General features: G+C 31.8%; 2 protein-coding genes across 2 annotated transcripts; one reads left to right on the top strand and one right to left on the bottom strand.

Moving 5' to 3' along the window:
• The first annotated feature begins 4,827 nt into the window (after positions 1-4,827).
• Positions 4,828-8,072, top strand: LOC106761448 (carotenoid cleavage dioxygenase 8 homolog B, chloroplastic). Its single transcript, XM_014644999.2, has 6 exons — positions 4,828-5,347; positions 6,061-6,804; positions 6,895-7,088; positions 7,183-7,372; positions 7,464-7,566; positions 7,679-8,072. Exons 1-6 carry the CDS (start codon positions 4,883-4,885, stop codon positions 7,822-7,824), a joined length of 1,842 nt encoding a protein of 613 aa, XP_014500485.2. The 5' UTR covers positions 4,828-4,882; the 3' UTR covers positions 7,825-8,072.
• Positions 8,073-8,626: 554 nt separating this feature from the next.
• LOC106761154 (probable transcriptional regulatory protein At2g25830) lies at positions 8,627-13,870 on the bottom strand. The gene is made up of 6 exons (XM_014644669.2): positions 13,636-13,870; positions 13,277-13,338; positions 12,780-12,936; positions 11,414-11,691; positions 10,349-10,469; positions 8,627-9,050 (listed from the first exon to the last, which is right to left on the bottom strand). Exons 1-6 carry the CDS (start codon positions 13,834-13,836, stop codon positions 8,958-8,960), a joined length of 912 nt encoding a protein of 303 aa, XP_014500155.1. The 5' UTR covers positions 13,837-13,870; the 3' UTR covers positions 8,627-8,957.
• Between the last annotated feature and the right edge of the window lie 5,666 nt (positions 13,871-19,536).

The following is a 19,536-nucleotide window of genomic DNA, read 5'->3' as shown; positions in this document are numbered from 1 at the left end:
GAATCCAGAAAATGTCAAGCAGAAAATTGCCGAAAAGTATCAGAGAGTACAAGGACACTGTAGAAGAGTGGCATCTCCTACTTTTTAATATTAATAATAATTGAAACAGAAGAAACGAATATCCGGATCCGAACTGCAACAATAGGAGATACGCATAGGACCACTTTTGTTTTGTTTAAGAATTAATTTTCATCTCTGCCATTTTCTCGATCAGTCTGAAATTAAACGTCTTTGAAAAAACTTTGGAAATGGTAATTAAGTGGAAGATGATGATGAGATATAAAATTTACATTACAGAATATAATAATTAAAGAAGGTGACGAAGGTGGTGGGTGCATGAGTGCGCATCATCACCGCCCACAATATTTGATTGTTTTGGACCCACATCGAATACTGACGCTTGGTCCAAATTCTTAACACAACTTAACTGTTCTCCGTTGTGGGAAAACCCTAATTTTGTCTGCCACATACATCTGAAGGCAGCAGAAATTCTGCATTATGGATTCAGTGTTGTGGGAATCATACAAGCAATAGCAATTACAAAGGTCTTGTTCATTCTCATAACGATAATTAAACTCTGAACAGACTTAAAACTTGAAAAGCTTGAAAATTGTTGTGACGGAAGAGAAGAAGTAATGGTTTTGTGCGATGCAAAGTGAAATGGAGTTAAGGATTGTTGACATGAAAGAAGATTTGGTTGAGTGGCGAACATGCGGACCCAGATTGCACAACCATGCAGGTCAACCTATAAACTAAACATATTTGTGTGCTAAATAGCAAGTGGCACAATGAGCATTCCCACTTTCCAAAAGGGGTATGAACTATGTAAGCAAATTAACATTGCTCCTGTCACTAAATTATTGAACCAATTCCTTCATGGAAAACATCATTATTCCAATGCCCCAACCACCTCTGCACCTCTTATGTTTTTTCACCTCCACTTTCGACGGCAATATATATATATACGCATATTTCTATATTCCGTTTCCCAATCCATCATCATCGTGTTCCCACACCTTCTTCTTCTTTCTCATTTTATTTCACCTTTTTCTAACCTCACTCATCAGATCTCCTTGCTTCGGATTATCCATATAACAAGTTTTCATTGATCGTAGCAATCCATTTCTAAGCATTGAATAATTTGTAGACTTGAAACTTCTCTAAATATGCAGTGACCGGCTGTGTATAAATCTGTAAAGATGTAGAAATTAATTAATTGCCGACAATACCCCAGAATTACTTGTTTGATTTTGAGATGATTAGATTGTATATTAATTATGCATAAAAATAGACGTGTGGTGGGTTTTGGTACTATCAAATTTGAAGGTCAAAGAAGGAAATGATGTAGTATATGCAATACATGCACCTATGGAGGCGACATGTCATCCTACGATCACAAAGTATATATTTGATCATAGGATGAATCATTAGCAAGGAAGATGAATTAATAAATTTGAAAATATTTAATCCATTAGGTATAGCAAAAAGTTAACTAGTATGAAGAAACACGAAATGGAAGTGCGTATATGAGTAACATGGAATCACATAAACAAAGTCATTTATTTGTATGACTTAGGTAAAAGTTTCAGTCTGGTTAAAAACTAAATTCCTAAAATCACTTTTGCATTCTGTGATTGCTGTTGTGTTTTATAGTCTCCATAAAATCTTTGGCTAACTAGTTTGACACAACAGATAAGACAAAATGGGAGATAGTAAGTTTACAACATAGGAACATCGGACTTGAAATAAGACTTTGACAATGATATTTTAACACTTAAAATTCGTTTACCTTTAACTTTTACTCTATTTTTTTTAAGTTCACTTTTATTAGGATGATATTATTCCTATATAATGAATTATCAAATAGTAATTATTAGTTTAAAAAAAAAAATCCTGTTGGCGTTTAATAAAGTGAGTATGTTTATATAATGTGTGCAGGACTTGGCAAACATATTTTATCAAAGCTTGTTGTCATTGATTTGGACCTCATGTTGTATGATGACACTCTACTGGTATAGCTTAGTCTAAATGAAATATAATATTGAAATAGCTACACATTTTGCTACAACTACTAGAAATGCTGAAAGTTTAATACTATAATCCATTGCACCTTAACATACATATAGTCATATAATTACTTTATAGAATGACATTTACTTTAATTACTTATTGTACTGAATGCTCACTAGACAAGATCACTCAAGAGGACAATCGGTTATATAGGTCAACTCAGTGAATTCAAATAAGTAGTACCAGACGGTCAAATATGATTAGAGATCGAACAGATACTCAACATCTCTAAATACCATTCAAATCAAGATTACTAGTAAGTGTTACTTAGTAGGTAATGGATCATTATTATATCATGATTAGGGTTTCATTAATTTCAGGTTCATCCAAAAAACTATAAATACAGAGGTCGAATGTAAGAAGATAGATTATTGCATTTACTACAAATTTAAGACTTTGTTGTGACTCTCAATCGGATTAATTACTAACTTAAACATCGAAGTATCTTTAACATGTACACCAAACGGTTTGGAATGCAAGAAAAGAATGGTTTTGACTAAAGACATTCAGAATTATCTAAACTAAGTTAGAATAAAAATGTGAAAGTATATTTTGTATTAATACTCGATCCTATACCTGAAACACCTAAGATCAAACATGATAGCAAGAAAATAAAGTACATTTCTAATAAATATATGACTAACTTATTACACAACTTTATGTGTCTCAGACTCGTCACCTTTATTATCAATCTTAAAAATACCATCTTAATGTAAAATATTTTGAAAGTGAAAAAATTAATCAATACAATACTTTTTTTAAAAGTACTGAAAATGCATAAGAGTATTGAGAAAAAAAAAATACAAATCAAACTCTATAAGAGTATTGTACTTTATAATTGATTTTACAAATATTTAATTCAAAACAAATATTTATAAGATAATATTAAAGTAATTTTTTTCTACTATAGAAATGTCATTCGCTATATTATTACTAAAAGTACCTCCTTCATCTTAAAAGTTGACTTGTAGAAATGAATTAACTCAAATTACAACTATATCTCATCTTCTATTATTTTCACATATTATATATATATATATATATATATATATATATATATATATATATATAATATAAATGGAATACAAGTCTCACTAGAGCATTAATATAACTTAAAATAACACCTCTATTGCATAGTTATAATACGAGTCTTAATTTTTTTCTAATAGTTTTATTATGTTACGTTTTAAGATCTTATATTTATTTATCTTTTAAAAACAAAACATTTAAATTAAAGAGATATTTTTTTTTTATGACTTATGGTCTTAACTTTATAGTTAAATATGTATACTTGAATACAACATTAAGATATTAAACTTTAAGTATGAATTGAAAGTTTTACTTAAATAAAAATAGAAAGTTAAAGTTACATATAAAAAATTAAATGCATGTATGCATACATACATACATACATACATACATACATACATACATACATACATACATACATACATACATACATATATATATATATATATATATATATATATATATATGTATGTATGTATTTATGTATATATATAAAAAATACAAAAATATAATACAAAAATAATATAAAATATATGCTTCTTTGTTTTTTATCATGCACAAACAAATATATGTTGATAAGAAATTGTTATTTTACCATTTTAGTTAATTTTAAATCTTACAATTTTCATATAAAAGTAAAATATTTTCCTAATAATTAAAAGTAGTAGTATAATTGTGTAATATGGAAATCGAAAATTTATTAAAATATTGTGGATGATAAAAGATTCTATGTAAGTTTGAAATGTTAGTGAAAGTAGTCTTTTAATATATTATGGTGAAGTTAATATTTTTAACAAAGACATTTATTTTAAAAGCTTAGAGAATAATTATTCGGCTATGAAGTAGCTCAAATGGCTACTTTTTTTTTTTTCTGAAATACAGTGTTTAATCGATTCAACTACATGAATAGTCTTAGAACAAATTTGGATCACCATTTTTTAACTCCCCCAACTTACTTTTGTATAATTGGAGGAAAGGTCCATCAACTATAACTTTTATTATTAAAAACTATCATTGTAATTGAAGTTTAAGAAATTAATTTCTTAACTATTTATGTGACGCAACTCATGTCGGTGAATTAGTTCAATCTCCCCAAAAACATTTATATTATTTAGAAGATTTCGTATTTAAAGAATACCTTATATTTTTTATCTTTGATATTTAAGCTTCACGGACTAATTCAAGTTATTTTAAATATAACTAGGTAAAAATAAAAATATTTTTTATTTATAATATTTAAATTAAAAGTTTAATTACACAATTCTTACTATTTTTATTCCTATAATATGTGTTATTTTAGTTCTTCGCTTTTTGAAGCCAATTAATTGACGTCCTTGAAATCTGCGTTAAGGAAACATTGATTGATCACGTGTGGTCGAAGCTTCATAGAGTTCTAAAAATACGTTAGCTATTATTTTTTTAAAAAGATTAACAAATTTGACCCTTATATCACTTTTTTCCTACCTAAATTCTTAAAATTCTCATTAATTATACTGTCGAATATATTCTTGATATTTTATGATAAATGTGAGACATAAAATAAACAAGAGCTTATTTAAAAAATGGTGAAATTTTTAATTATTAAAGTCGGAGGACCAAAATGACACGTAAGTAGTTCTGCAAGTAAGATGAATTAAAAATAAATAAAGGTGTTGTTATAGTAAAAAAATCGTAAAGCAGTTTATAATAATATATTAAGTTTTGTGTCTTGATATAGTTGTCGAATCCATGAAAATACGTATAATTTAATGTATGAAAGTAAGGACTGAAGAAAAACCAAAGCATGTCCCGTAGTGAAAAGGAATTCCACCAATCAAGATTCCCATACACCAATTTTCATCTTCACAAATCATTTCTCAATATCTCCTATAAATATGCATCATTATTCTCACTCACAAAACTCAAACCCTTCTATTTTCTTCTTTTTTCCATTTCCATGGCTTTCACAACCATGCCTTCTTCACTCACAAACTCCACTTCTTCCCCAACTATGCTTCTTCCTCCCATCTCTCATCATAACAATCCAAATAAACTCATCGTCAATAAACCCCAACGCAAACTCCTACACTTAACCGTTGCAAATGTTGCAAGTCCTTCATTACCCATCATTACCCCACCAACACCGGAGGAACAACTCCCAGGAACCACCGCCGGCCGCCACCACCACCACCATGTTGCATGGACTAGTATCTCGCAGGAGAGCTGGGAAGGAGAGTTACAAGTTGAAGGGCATATACCACCATGGCTGGTAAGACTTCTTATCCAATCAAATCACCCAATATCATATCTTTCTGCATAGTTTTAAATAGTACTGAGATATAACCTTTACTTAAATCTTTGTATCAACCTTTGTTAATATCACACCAGTTACCATAAAAGTACAAAAGCAAAATAAAAAATCTTATTATTCTCTCCGGCAGGCTGCTACACAGAGACACACTCCATTGTAAGCTACAAAATTAATAATAATTAATTAACCAATAGTATCGATTTGATCACAGGCTTAGTCTAGGTTTGTTTGTGTATTCCATGATACTTACAACCTCATCTATACGCAAACGTCATTTTGTTAGACTACATATACTTAAAATAGGATCATTATACGTTAACATTTTTCTTAATAATTTTTTAATAATATTTTGTATATTTAAAACCAACTAATTACATGCTACTATATATATAAATAGATATGTAAAAAAGTTATTAAAAGAATATTTTCCATTGAAATAACGCTGTATATATAGGAATATTGAGTACATAGTAAGATGATATTCAAATGACACGATGACATCACTATGAACCAATCACACAATAACACGTATTCAAATGTTGTCAAAAAATGTTAAATGTTGTCTAAGTATCTTTGTCCTAAGAAAAAGAGTGGTTTTTCATTTGTTTGTGTTACTTGGACAATGGTTCTTGACCTTATAATAATAAATAAATGTGAATGATTACATGCAGAATGGAACGTACCTGAGGAATGGGCCTGGGATGTGGCACATAGGAGACTATGACTTCCGACACCTCTTCGACGGTTACGCTACGGTGGTCAAGCTACGACTCCAGGAAGGCCGGTTATTCGCCGGCCACCGTCAAATTGAATCGGAGGCGTACCGTGCGGCGAAGAAGAACCAGAAGATATGCTACCGGGAGTTTTCGGAAGTGCCAAAAGCGGCGAATTTCCTGGCGTATGTGGGGGAGCTGGCGAGCCTGTTCTCCGGCGCGTCGCTGACGGACAACGCGAACACCGGGGTGGTGAAGCTTGGCGACGGGAGGGTGGTGTGTCTGACGGAGACGCAGAAGGGGTCGATTGTGATTGACCCTGAGACGCTAGAAACGGTGGGGAAGTTCGAGTACAGTGACTCGTTGGGGGGTCTGATTCACTCTGCGCACCCCGTTGTGACGGATAAGGAGTTTGTGACGTTGTTGCCGGATTTGGTGAGAGCAGGGTACCTTGTGGTGAGGATGGAGCCCGGTACCAATGAGAGGAGGGTAATTGGGCGGGTCAATTGCCGGGGCGGGTCTTCGCCCGGTTGGGTTCACTCTTTTCCTGTCACCGAACACTATGTTGTTGTGCCCGAAATGCCGTTGAGGTACTGTGCTCAGAATCTGCTCAAGGCTGAGCCTACTCCTTTGTATAAGTTTGAGTGGCACCCTCAGTCTAAAGCTTTTATGCATGTCATGTGCAAGACCAGTGGAAATATTGTAAGCTAGTTAATTACTTTGTCTCTGTGGATTTGTTTTAATCTTCCATGTTATTTATTAATGACTGATTCTCTGTGTTTGATTTTGAAGGTGGCAAGTGTGGAAGTACCTCTGTTTGTTACTTTCCATTTCATTAATGCTTATGAGGAGGAAGACGAAGATGGGAGGGTGACGGCCATTATTGCCGACTGTTGTGAGCATAATTCGGATCCTACCATTCTTGATAGACTTAGGTTACAGAACCTTCGTTCTTTTAATGGTGAAGATGTTCTACCCGATGCTAGGTGATTGATATTTGGATATCTTAGCCTTGGATTACGGAAATATCATAATGCATACGAGTGACTCACGGTTTACTTAACACTGATTAATTAACAGGGTTGGACGGTTCAGAATACCACTGGATGGAAGTCCATATGGAGAACTAGATGCAGCATTGGACCCAAATGAACATGGGAAAGGCATGGACATGTGCAGCATAAACCCTAATCATCTAGGAAAGAAATACAGATATGCCTATGCTTGTGGAGCACAGCGACCTTGTAACTTCCCCAACACACTCACCAAGGTTTGACTTAACATTTGAGTCTTTCAAACTTATCTATGGTTCCGGACATATATATTTAGTAGAATGTGCTTTGATATAAAATATTATGCAGCTTGATTTAGAATTGAAAAAGGCTACGAACTGGCATGAAGAAGGTGCCGTGCCCTCAGAACCATTCTTTGTTGCACGACCAGGAGCAACAGAGGAAGATGATGGTTAGAAGTTCTTTAATTCAAGCATGCATGCGTTCTTTTTCAACCTGCTGTTTGTTCTTTATTACAATTCTCCAGCAGCTTCATTCTAACCTTTCTTTCTGTCAAATGGTAGGCGTGGTAATCTCCATTGTCAGCGAGAAAAATGGAGAAGGGTATGCGTTGCTGTTGGATGGTTCCACTTTTGAAGAGATTGCTAGGGCTAAGTTCCCTTATGGACTTCCCTATGGGTTGCATGGATGCTGGGTTCCCAAGGAGTAACAGCATCACTCAATATTATTTAGTAATATAAAATCTGCTCACAGAAAATGACGCAACTGCTTGCAAGCTGTACACCTATACAATATATTATGCAACTATACTGGGTACAAGGGATACTGATCCTTAAGCGTGTAATATAATTGTATGTGTATGATAAGGTCGCAATTATGGATTCGTCCTCTTCCCCTCAGCATTTTGTACATTGTACTGCATGTATTATATCAATGAGTAATCTCATTTTTTTCTCAGTTCTCCAACTACCAATACATTTTCACAAAAAAATCCTTACCCAATGCAACAGTGTATTATTAAAGTCAGAATATTCCGTTGCACCATCATGTGGCCACGTTCTGTTGATCAGAGCATTAACCAGTGTTCAGATGTTATAAAATAGTTTTTTGGACTAGGATAAGACATGCCTCAAACATGAAGATCAGATCCATGATAGACCACTTTGGCATTGGCTCTTGCACGTTTTAACCATCTCAAAGAACATCCAGAGTGCGCCCCATTGAATCATTTATAATTATTAACTACAAACAACTCTTCTGTGTGGTCTAACTTATCTCACGTCAGTGCTTATATTGGTTGTTCTATTCTAGTACAAAAATGCATCTTGAAAGCGTCTAAGCAGCATATCTCAGGTTCTCGGTTTACATGCAAAAATGAATATTGGAAAAGGGAGTGAAAAACTGGTTCACTCGACTATCTTCATCCTACGTAATAAGACCAACTATATACGAACAGATATAAATTGTAGATGGGGTGCAAAGAAATTTCTCCGGGACCAACGTACCCAACCAGAAGGAATCTAGATTTACCTTGTTTTTATTACTATTAAACTTTGTCAGTTTATAATATAAGACAGTACATGATTTAACATCCTCGTGTTTGAATCAAATAATTTCAAAATGAAATCCCCTCCAGAAAGCAAGCATCTGGCCGTCCTCTCAAAAAAAAAAAGGAATCGGATTAAACAGTCGGATCAACAAATTATTCACCTGAGGAATCCCCAATAACTTTTGGAACCTATTTTCATTTTGTAATAAACCAGGTAGATTTTGTGATGGGAGCTTCCAGTGTCCAAGAGAACCTTGAGTTGTCTGCTGAACAGCTTTTAAACATAAAAATAATTATTTCTGATCAGTATAAACAGCATCAACATCATCAAGCTCAAGTAATTTGCTCATAAGTTGCTTGTTCAAGTCCATAGCCTCATCGTCTACCTGAAAATTCAAGTGTAACTGACTCAGGCTTTACTCAATCCAATGTTTTCTAATTAAAAAGAAGTTAAGGACAATCCCTCTTTATTTAGAAAAATAATATAATTACTTTTCAAAGCTCAATGCAGACGTTAAATACCATTATAATCGTCATCAATATACAACAAAGACCTGCTCAGTCTCATCCTTATAAAGTATATAGAGGGTTTGAGCTGCATTTAATTCCCTATAGATTTGTCTATTTGCAACAAGAGTTCAAGGCTACAAGCATTGAATTATATAACTTACGCAGAAAAGAATGAGAATGGAGATTTCTACAAACTTAAAGGATGGAATTCAATTGTAGAAAAGTAATAAACGTGAACAAAGAAAGCTGCTACACAAAAATTACTTTGGAATTCATGGAGTCAAGTCATGCTAGTAATTAGCATCATATATTTACGTGTGCAATCAAAGAATATGATAGAATAGAATCACGTACTCCCCCTAATTGCTTAGTTCATTAGTAGCTAAACACACGCCAATTAAGCTCTGAAATTCTCACAGCATGAAACTTTGGCAACCTTTTAGCTAATTATTTTCAACTCAAGAATGTACCCCAGCAATCCTACATTTAGATTCAGGATTAGAAGCTAAATTAAAGGGAAAGGACCTTATCAAAATAAAAATCATCACCTCACCTGGATGAAGAAAACAAAAGTGGGATGGGGGAGCTGAATGTAAAGAATTTAAAAAATCCTCTTCGATTTTTACTGCTATGTAATCTTTTAAAATGAAGAGTTAGATAAATATAATGGATATCTGGCACCCTCCAAAGTGAGTAATTCATTTTAGAGTGTAAGGCAAGTAAAATCTCAATCATTGATGAGAAAATCAACTATCAACGTTGTGTACCCATACATCCATAAAAAATGATGCATGTTTCAAATATGAAAGTTTATTTTCTCATCAATGACTGAAATCATTTACTGTGCCTTTGCTTAATTTAGAAAAGCCAAATCTAAACATAATAGGAATGGTTTATAACATGATGAATAAGTGGAAAATTACTGATAGAAACACTATTGATACTCTCCAGAATAGTTTGCCTACAAAGGCATAATTGTAAAAATGAAATACAGACAGAAGAACAGAAAAATGAATCAGGAAAAAGTAACACCTCCCAAACCCATTTTAGAAATTGCATATTACTGAATCAAAGATTAAACTTACACCTTCAGAATTCTTTGTCATACTATGAATACAAAAGGAGAAGGGAGAAAGACAAATGAAATAGCACATGCAAAAGCCAGTAGACAAACCTCAACCGTGGTATTTGGAAGAAGCTCGGAACCATTATCAGGCTCAAAATCTATGCCCTCTTCTCGCAGCTTAGATAATATAGATGAATAGTTCTCTGAAGAACCAACAATTTTATAATACCTGACAAAATGAAATAAAATGAACTCTAGTTGGCAAGCTTTAATTTTATGCTCTACTCTCCTTGTTATAAGGGGTAAACAAACAGAACAACAGAGGCTCGAACATATTTCAGCCATTATTACAGCCATCGGAGCTACCAAGTAAGACTAATTTAAGTGTGAGAGATTACAAGATCATGTGATGTAAGAAATGCTTACCCTATATATGTAAAACAAATATGCCCAGTGAAACAATTTCAGACCAAGAAAGATTTGATACTCTTGTATCCAATAACTCCTAAAAAATGTGATTTTTATAAATATATTTGATAGACTGTAACTATTTTTCATATTTATTTTGGTTGCCGGATTTTAGAAAATTTGAACAACAATAAATATCTATTTAAATATTTGAAATTTTCTTTTATTTCAAAAACATTTAAATAGGAAGCCACCATTTCCATTCTCTCATACCAATTCTAACAAGACAAGAATTGCTACAGATGGAATTCAGAAAATGACATCAGGCTATAGCAAAGTCTTCGCTTTAAATATTAGAAACTAGGGTTTCAATGCAGATAATTAACTTCCATCGTTATCCATAGATTTCATTACTCAAATTAAGGTGTTATAAAGCTTGACTTGTCATTGGAGCAGTCAGTAGTGGATAAGGCGTTCCATCCATGGATGCTGAATTATGAATTGTTGATCACGCATATCAAACTATGATTTTACCATCAGCGTTTCAATTTCACCCACGTTATAATAAAGGAATGATTTTACTCAAACTAGCTAATATGTTCTTCAGTAATTGGCAAAGAAAAAGGGTTTGATGAGTCAAACGGATGATCTCATTATCACTGGTTTCAACTTTTCCTCTCCAAGACCAAGAAAATGTCACATCTTTCCGATGAAAACCACAAATTTTATTGTAACTGAGAAACACAATGAATAGCTGAGAATTACCTTTCTGAGCTATCCTCTTCAGTGTCATCTTCATAAGTTGGAGGTTCAATTACATCCTCAGCTCCAGCATCCAAAGCAATGGAAAGCAGTTGATCTTTGTCAGCACTAGTAGCTTTAATATTTACTACCCTAACACGTCTAAACTTAAATGTCACAGACCCAGAATCTGCCATCTTTCCTCCATAGTCCCTTATCACTTCTCGTATCTTTGCCACAGAACGATGTGCCTTATCAGTCGATACCTCAACTACAATACTAACTCCTCCATAACCATAAACCTGAAGGGTAAACATAAAAGTATGAGTTAAAATAGCACTCCGAGAAAAAAATTCTAAAAAATGTAATCCACCGAGAGTCGTGTAGAGTTGAAGGTATTCGACCCAAGGATGGGTCCAAACAAAAAACTGACCCCTTCCCACACTTCTGGGCAGGGTCTGACCCTTCTAGGAACATAGACTCATTTACCTGATTGACTCCAATTTCCCTCGCACTTGACTTTTTTAAAATTCACAGCGTCAGAGTAAAAAGTAATAGCATACAAAAATGTGTCCCTAAAAATGTTAAACGTCTCAAACTGTCTAGCATAATGCTTGTTTAAACAACTGGGATGAATCAATTATAAGGGAAATGTAATTTGGAACAATTAGAACTGAAATAACAAATTTTGAACATAATTATTGTTTTCGGGAATGTTTGCCAAATTAACTTTGTGAGAACAAATGGCAATAGGTTAAAAGTGCTTTTTCGTATATTTTTTAGATATTAAAAGTGAGTTGGGTTATAAACTCATTTCGCCCAAACATCCCTTTAGGATAAAAGTCACAATTTTACCTATGCACAAACAGATACTTGAGATATTAAGCACCAGGATTAATAATATGGGATGCAATTAAAACTGAATGTTATTCGTCATATGCATCTGTCCTACATGGAATTTTGTTTCTTTACTTTGCCTTAAGAACATGATAGCGTCGTCTTAGAAGAGAGGAAAAACAAACCACTTATAAGATTGGTAAGCTCCTTGTAATGGTGTGCATGCAAAGAACATATTTACAGTTCTCTCTTGAAACAAGACGCTGGAATGTTCTTAAGAAAAATAAAACGATCCAAATATGCCATGGATGAAGTTCTAAAGTACAAAACTTGATATTGAAATCCAACAAAAACACGCTCGTTAAGGTTAAGCAACAAGCCAGTCCTTAAGCAAACAACGTAAAGCTTAATAATACAAATTACATGTTTGGTTACGACTCATGAATGAGTGCATAATATACCACCTAACCCAAAAAGCTGGACCAAAAAATTACCAGTCCCAGAATTATCTGCTTCCCCGTGACAATCAATCAAGAGTAGTTTTTCTACCAACCTCATAGACTTTCTCAATATAAGCCTCCTGTCCTTTCTCAGAAGCTCTCTTGATATTGCGCTCAAGAATATCTTTAGGCACATCAAGCTCCTTAGCTTTCTCAAGTACAGCAGCCAAAACTGAATTAGATGTTACATTTGGACCACCTCTTTTTACCCTGTCATTCAACACGATGAAAGTTATGCCACAATGTGGTTCTTTAATCAATAAAGAAAAACAAGACAGTAACAAAATCCACTAGTTCGAACCAATACATATTACAGAATAGATTCTGATCAAATTCAGGAAAAATAGACACCACTTACAGTAAAGTAAGGAAAAATCGGGGAAAAAAAATACAAGGGATGATCACGCTAACTATTTCACGTCACTAAATCCTGGGCAGCAGAAGGTCAATTTGCTAAATACCCGACCACCTTAAAATAACTTGGTAGTACCAATCATATCAGTGATGTAACAGAGAACATAAAAAATGAGTTAGTTAACGAAGGACTTACGCAGACACGACCTCCTTTCCAATCCTTGAGTATAGTTTTGCCTTCTTCGCATCTTGGGCTTCCTGTAATTTTCTTATATAAGAATCAATCCTTCGAGAAATAGAAGATTTCTAAACTTCAAAATAATTGGTAAAATGCATCTATAAGACAGCGACCCAACTTAAAGCCAAATAGTAACAATAAACCTTTGTTCAAAAATAACGCGAGAAGTAATCAAAACAGGAACACAACCTCATTGATTTACAGCAATACAACTAGAGGAGTAATGTCCTTAAATAAATGAACTGTGAAGGAAGGTACTGATACTAGTTGAGAAAATGAAGGATAAAAGAATTTGATCAAACAGGTGGCATGCAAACCTTTCTACCAGCAATTTTGCAGGAACGGCGACCCATACAAACTGGAGCGGAAAACCATATCCTTCTCACTTGGGAGTTCTGAGTGCACGCTCTGTTTGGATTCAACCACAAGGTTTTGGCGCGAAAGAAGATGGAGGAGGAAGATGAATGGGAGAGGCGAGTAGTCAAAGCCTGAAGCTGAAGCTGAAGCAGTGCTCTCATCTTTTTATTTGATTCCTCATACAAAACATACCCGCATCCGCCATTTATATTACTAATTACCAACATATTTTAACTAAATGTCATATAATATTAACGAATTTGTATGTTTAAGAATATTAATTAGTAAAGCTTTTTCTATCAACTTTTATAGTTAGTTTTTAATTATCAATGTTTTTAGAAAAAAAAAATAGTATGGGCAATAGTTTTGGGCTCAAGTAAGTTAGGAGACCTCTTTTCTTTTATTAATCCTTTATTGTTATTTTATGTTTACTGATTTAAATAAAATAAATTAATTTTAATTATTTATTTAAACAAAATATTTAAAAATAAAGAAATTAAAATTCAATATGGACACATCTGATAAAAATTATAAACTTTCTTATCAAACATGTGATTAATTTTTATAAAAGCATGTGTAATTTTTAATAATTTGGGACATAAGGAACATAAAACATTATCCATTATCCGTGCGGATCCCAATCAAACAAGGCATTTAGACCATTTGTTTTCTGGGCTTTCATATGCGAATACGTTTTGGGCCTTGCTATTTGAACTCCCTTTTTTTACTTCTCACTCCTTAATTATTTTTTACTTTTGCTTTATTTGAATTTCCCATTTGTTCATCCTCTCTTCTCTTCTGTCTCACTTTCTTATTCTTTAGAAAGACATTCTCTTCCTTTTTTCATTTTTTCTTTTCTCCCACTTCATTATGCCTTTCTCTTTTCTCTGTGGACTATTAAGAATATGTCAACATAATACTATGTAATAATATTTGAAATTTCATATCCAAAATAATGTTTAATTACATAGATATTGTCATTTCGCAACCTTTTAAATTAGATATTGACTCTCATTCATTTCACACAAATAATTAATTCAACAAAATATTATTTAAATAATTATTAATAAAGTCTCATTCAGATCATCATTTATCAAAGTTAAATATACCAACTAAGTAAATAACCTACAAAAATACATACTCCACAAAAAATTTCTCAAACTACTTTTTCTCTATTACATCATCCTTGTGTCATGAGTTATGTATAGAAATTGTTCATAGTATTAATTCCTTTTTCTTCCAATAGCTTACATAAATTGTAACATAAGTATTTCATACAGTGCACCAATCATTCAACCACGAAATTCAAAGGGCAAATAACAATGACCACACTCAAAACTCTTAATTTCTCCTTCAAATCCTAACTTACAAAATGATCATTTTTGTCTTACTAAACTTTTCTCTATAGTTTTATTTCTGTTATTCAATAAAAGACCAAATCTTTAAAAACAAATATATGATCTAAATTGAGTATTGAGTCTATTGACGAGGAGATTACCTCTAGGTTACACAAACAAACTAATATTTGAGTCCAATCATACGAGAGTCTTTCATCTTATATAGTAATACTGTTGAGTCTATCGATAACATCTGTGAATACACAAATATCAATAACATCTGAGTCTAAACCACATAAGAAATTAACATCACTCTTTACCTAAAACCTTAAGACAATGAATTAATGGATCTTTTATCTTATATAATGCCTTACTTTCTCCTTTTTTATTCAATATAGAACTTAAAATCACATTTGGATTCTCAACCGTAAATACCACCTATAGAAAAAAAAAAAAAACAAACAAAATCTTTCTCAAATGAGAATATCATTTTTTCTAAAAAAAAAAACTCAACAAAAGACAAATATATAAGATGACAGAAATGATTAAATAAACAAAAAAAAAATCTTATTAAAATAAATTTTAAATCATAATTATAATATTATATTAAGAAGTAAATTTTAATTAAAATTTATTTTTATTTATATATTCTAAACTAATTAAGTCAAACATTTTGTAACCGAGGTCTTAAAAGCGAAGCTAAACACCCAAAATTGGCTGTTCGCCGCGAGTAAGAGATGTCTGCGCCCCAACACTGCTACACCACAACTTCACGTGTGCCTTCTCCTTGTACTTATCCATGTTTTCTCGTTGTAATGTAAAAATGGGTGATTTATTAGTTTTCATAATAAGACAAAGACAACAGATGTAAATACGAGTTTAAATTTTAATATAATGCAAAGATTTTAATGGACAGTTTATTAAAAAATTGCAGTAAACTTTGTGTTAAAAATAACTTAACATGAAGTTGAAAAAAGAAAAAGAAAAAAACATGTGTGGTTTTGGAAAAAGACGACACCCGTTTCCTACAACCAACCATGTGTGGTTTGTCTATTACAAAAAATAAAGCAGTTGATATTGAGAAGATGGTCCACAGCAAAACATTATTAATATTTATAAATATGTTTAAGTTGATTGGCAGCTGGTGGTTGGCATGATTGAAGCGAACAATGATGCAGTGGTTATGAAATATTAATAACATATTCAGCTGTTTCTGTTCATAATCATCATCAATGTTGATCTCAGAAATTCCTACACAGACAAATTAAGATCGGAAGAGATAAGAAAGATGAATGGGCACATGAAATTAGGTTCATTCCAACCAGCCACGTGTTTCCGGAATTAAACAGCACATTTTATGGATTTTTCAAATATATATCTTCTTTGTACGTATTATTATGTTATGGTTCCTTCTCGTGGTAGTTTTCAAAAACACCATGTGATGCTTGGCTGTCTCTGTAAACTGTACGTGTATTTCTTCCTTCACACGTTGTCGTGGTTTATAGCTTATATAACCTGTTACTTTCCTTCCTTGTTTCTTCTTCTTCAAATGCAGATACTACATTTATCTTTATACCCTTTACTTCCTATTTTTAATAAACCTTCACTTTTACTTTTACAATTATTTCTTTTTCTTATTAGCTACATGCTAAATTCCTGTCGATGCTAAACAATTGTAAATGTATATGTTCCTTATATGTAAAACATTATCATAATTTAAATCTTAAACTTATTTATGTTAAACACTATCATAATTTTGATAAAGTACATAAAAATACATTTGTTCATTAATATTATTACAATAATTCTAAAGTCAAATTTATATTTTACCACAAAAACATAGTCAATTTTGTGTTAATCAAGCTGGCTTAGTTTGACATATATAACATGTATCCCTACATATTATTAAGAGGTCAATTAAACAGAATGAGCAAATGGATGGAGAGTCTCAAATCTCTTATGACCTTAAGCATGGTTTATAATCAAGTTTATTGGTAAGTAAGACTTATTAGGTATTGGGTCATGATTACAGTTCTGCTAATCATAGGCTTGTTTGAAAACTTAAAGATATATATCCGAAGTAAGGAAGTAGGTGATTACATTATTGAGAATTTAAGATTTTACGGTGACCGCCGGTCGATTAGATTACTGACTTGAGCGTCAGAGTGTCTTTGATAGATACTCACTTGTATTTCTCCTGGTATGCTCGTGTTGTCTTGTGTGTACTTGATCCAACTTGTGTTGTCTTATGTGTACTTGATCCAACTCTTCTATATCCTTGATGCTTAGGCTTCAAACCATATGAGTGGACTCCAATGCTCAAGTCAATAATCATAGTAAAATTTTAAATTCGTAATAAATGCAATCATCTACCTCCATACTTTAGACTTATATTTATAGGTTTCGAGATAAGGTTATTATTAAGAACACTATAATTATTTCTTTTTCTTATTAGCTACATGTTAAATCCCGTGGATGTTAAACAATTGTAAATATATGTATATGTTCCTTATATGTAAAACATTATCACAATTTAAATCTTAAATTTATTAAAATACCTAAGTCATTTACTTCACTGATATTTTTTTAAGCTATTTACACCAATTAAATGTAAATTAAATTGTTTGATAGTATCAAATTTTCATTCTCTACAATTCTATTTTATATCATAATTTTGATAAAGTACATAAAAAATACATTATTTTGTTTACTAATATTATTACAATAATTCAAAATTCAAATTTATATTATACAAACTAAAACAATGTCAACTTTGTGTTAATCAAGTTGGCTTATTTTTGACATATGTACTATATACCCGTACGGGTTAGTAAGAGGTCGACAAAATGAGGCAAACAGATGGATGAACGGCCTCAAACCCCTTATGGCCTTAAGCACGATTTCTAATCAAGTTTGCTGGTAAGCCTTATTCATTAGGTATTAGACCATGATTACAATTCTGCTAATTTTAAGTCTATCTTGAAACCTAGAAATATAAGTCTGATCTAAAGAAATAGGAGATTACATTTATTGTGAATTTAAGATTTTATTATGACCCCCGATTGGTTAAATTATTGACTTAAGTATTAGAGTGCATTTAATAGGTACCCATCCCCCTATTTCTCTTGGTATGCTTGTGTCTACTTGATCCAACTCTTTTATATCCTTGATGCTTAGCCTTCAAACCGTATGGGTGGGAACATGTCAAAAACACTTAGACGCTCAATATATATAGGTTCATAGGTTTACCTATGATTGGTACCACTGTAATTATGACCTAATACCCAATAAGCAAGGCTTACCAGTAAACATGTTTAGAGATGATGTTTAAGGTTGCAATAGTTTGAGACTGTCTATCCATTTGTCTCACTCTATCAAGTCAGCCTCTTACTAACCGGTACTGATATACGATACAACATATTTATTATTAATGTACACATATGAATAATGAATAAATACAACATATTTATTATTAATGTACACATATGAATAATGAATAAATGAATTTCAGTATATACATATTCTAATGTTATATTATGTATTCTTAGAATTATAATATAATAAAGTAAAAACACAATAGATACAAATTTAAAATAATCTAACATTTATTATTTTGTAATACAATGAAATTTTTAATATACTAAAAAAAAAATTAGTTCTTGAAAATAAATTATTTTAATCAATTAGATCACTTTTATCATTGGTCAGAATCAAAATTATATTTTATCTTCAAACTTTCAAAAGAATATATATATATATATATATATATATATATATATATGAATATAATTGCAATAACAACATATACATTACAAACTAACAATGTATTAATGAAATTGTTTAATTTGTCATATCCACTGTCTTTGAGATAATTCATATTAAACATGTAGATACTATATATATTGAAAAATTCTTATAATTTTCCTGCATACATTTTATAATTAATAGTTTGATGCACACAAACTTCTTTCAACCTCTTACCATATCTCTGTATCTTAGAAATATTATCTCAGGTATCTTAAAACATACTCATATGCACGAGGAATAAAAAAATCACAATATTTATATATTTTTGACATACTATTCATATATTGATACATAAATCTACAAATATCATATATGAACATCATTGTCATTATCAAAGAACATAATTAGTATTCAAATGTTTATTTCTCATTTGAGTACTGATCACTTTGAATTCTCGTAAAACTTGAACACTCGTTATGTCCATAAGCATATTAGATATAATTTTCAAGTAGTCTTGTCATTACTTGAACATTAATACTTAAATTCATGGTTTCACACGTCTTCTAAAATTTAAGCTTACTCTTATTGGTAACACTTGAAATATTTTGAGTGTCATGTGTTATAAAGGAAATATGTCTTCATTTATTTCTACTTTAAATTATATACTTTATGATTTTAATGATATTTATTCGCTTGAGTTTTTATTATTATTTGTGCCATATTAATCACATAAATCATTATTACAAAAACCATTTAAATGTCATTTAAACAATTTGT

The sequence above is a fragment of the Vigna radiata genome, chromosome 5 (assembly GCF_000741045.1).
Source record: "Vigna radiata var. radiata cultivar VC1973A chromosome 5, Vradiata_ver6, whole genome shotgun sequence".
Taxonomy (NCBI): domain Eukaryota; kingdom Viridiplantae; phylum Streptophyta; class Magnoliopsida; order Fabales; family Fabaceae; genus Vigna; species Vigna radiata.
This window is presented reverse-complemented; position numbering and strand designations above follow the sequence as displayed.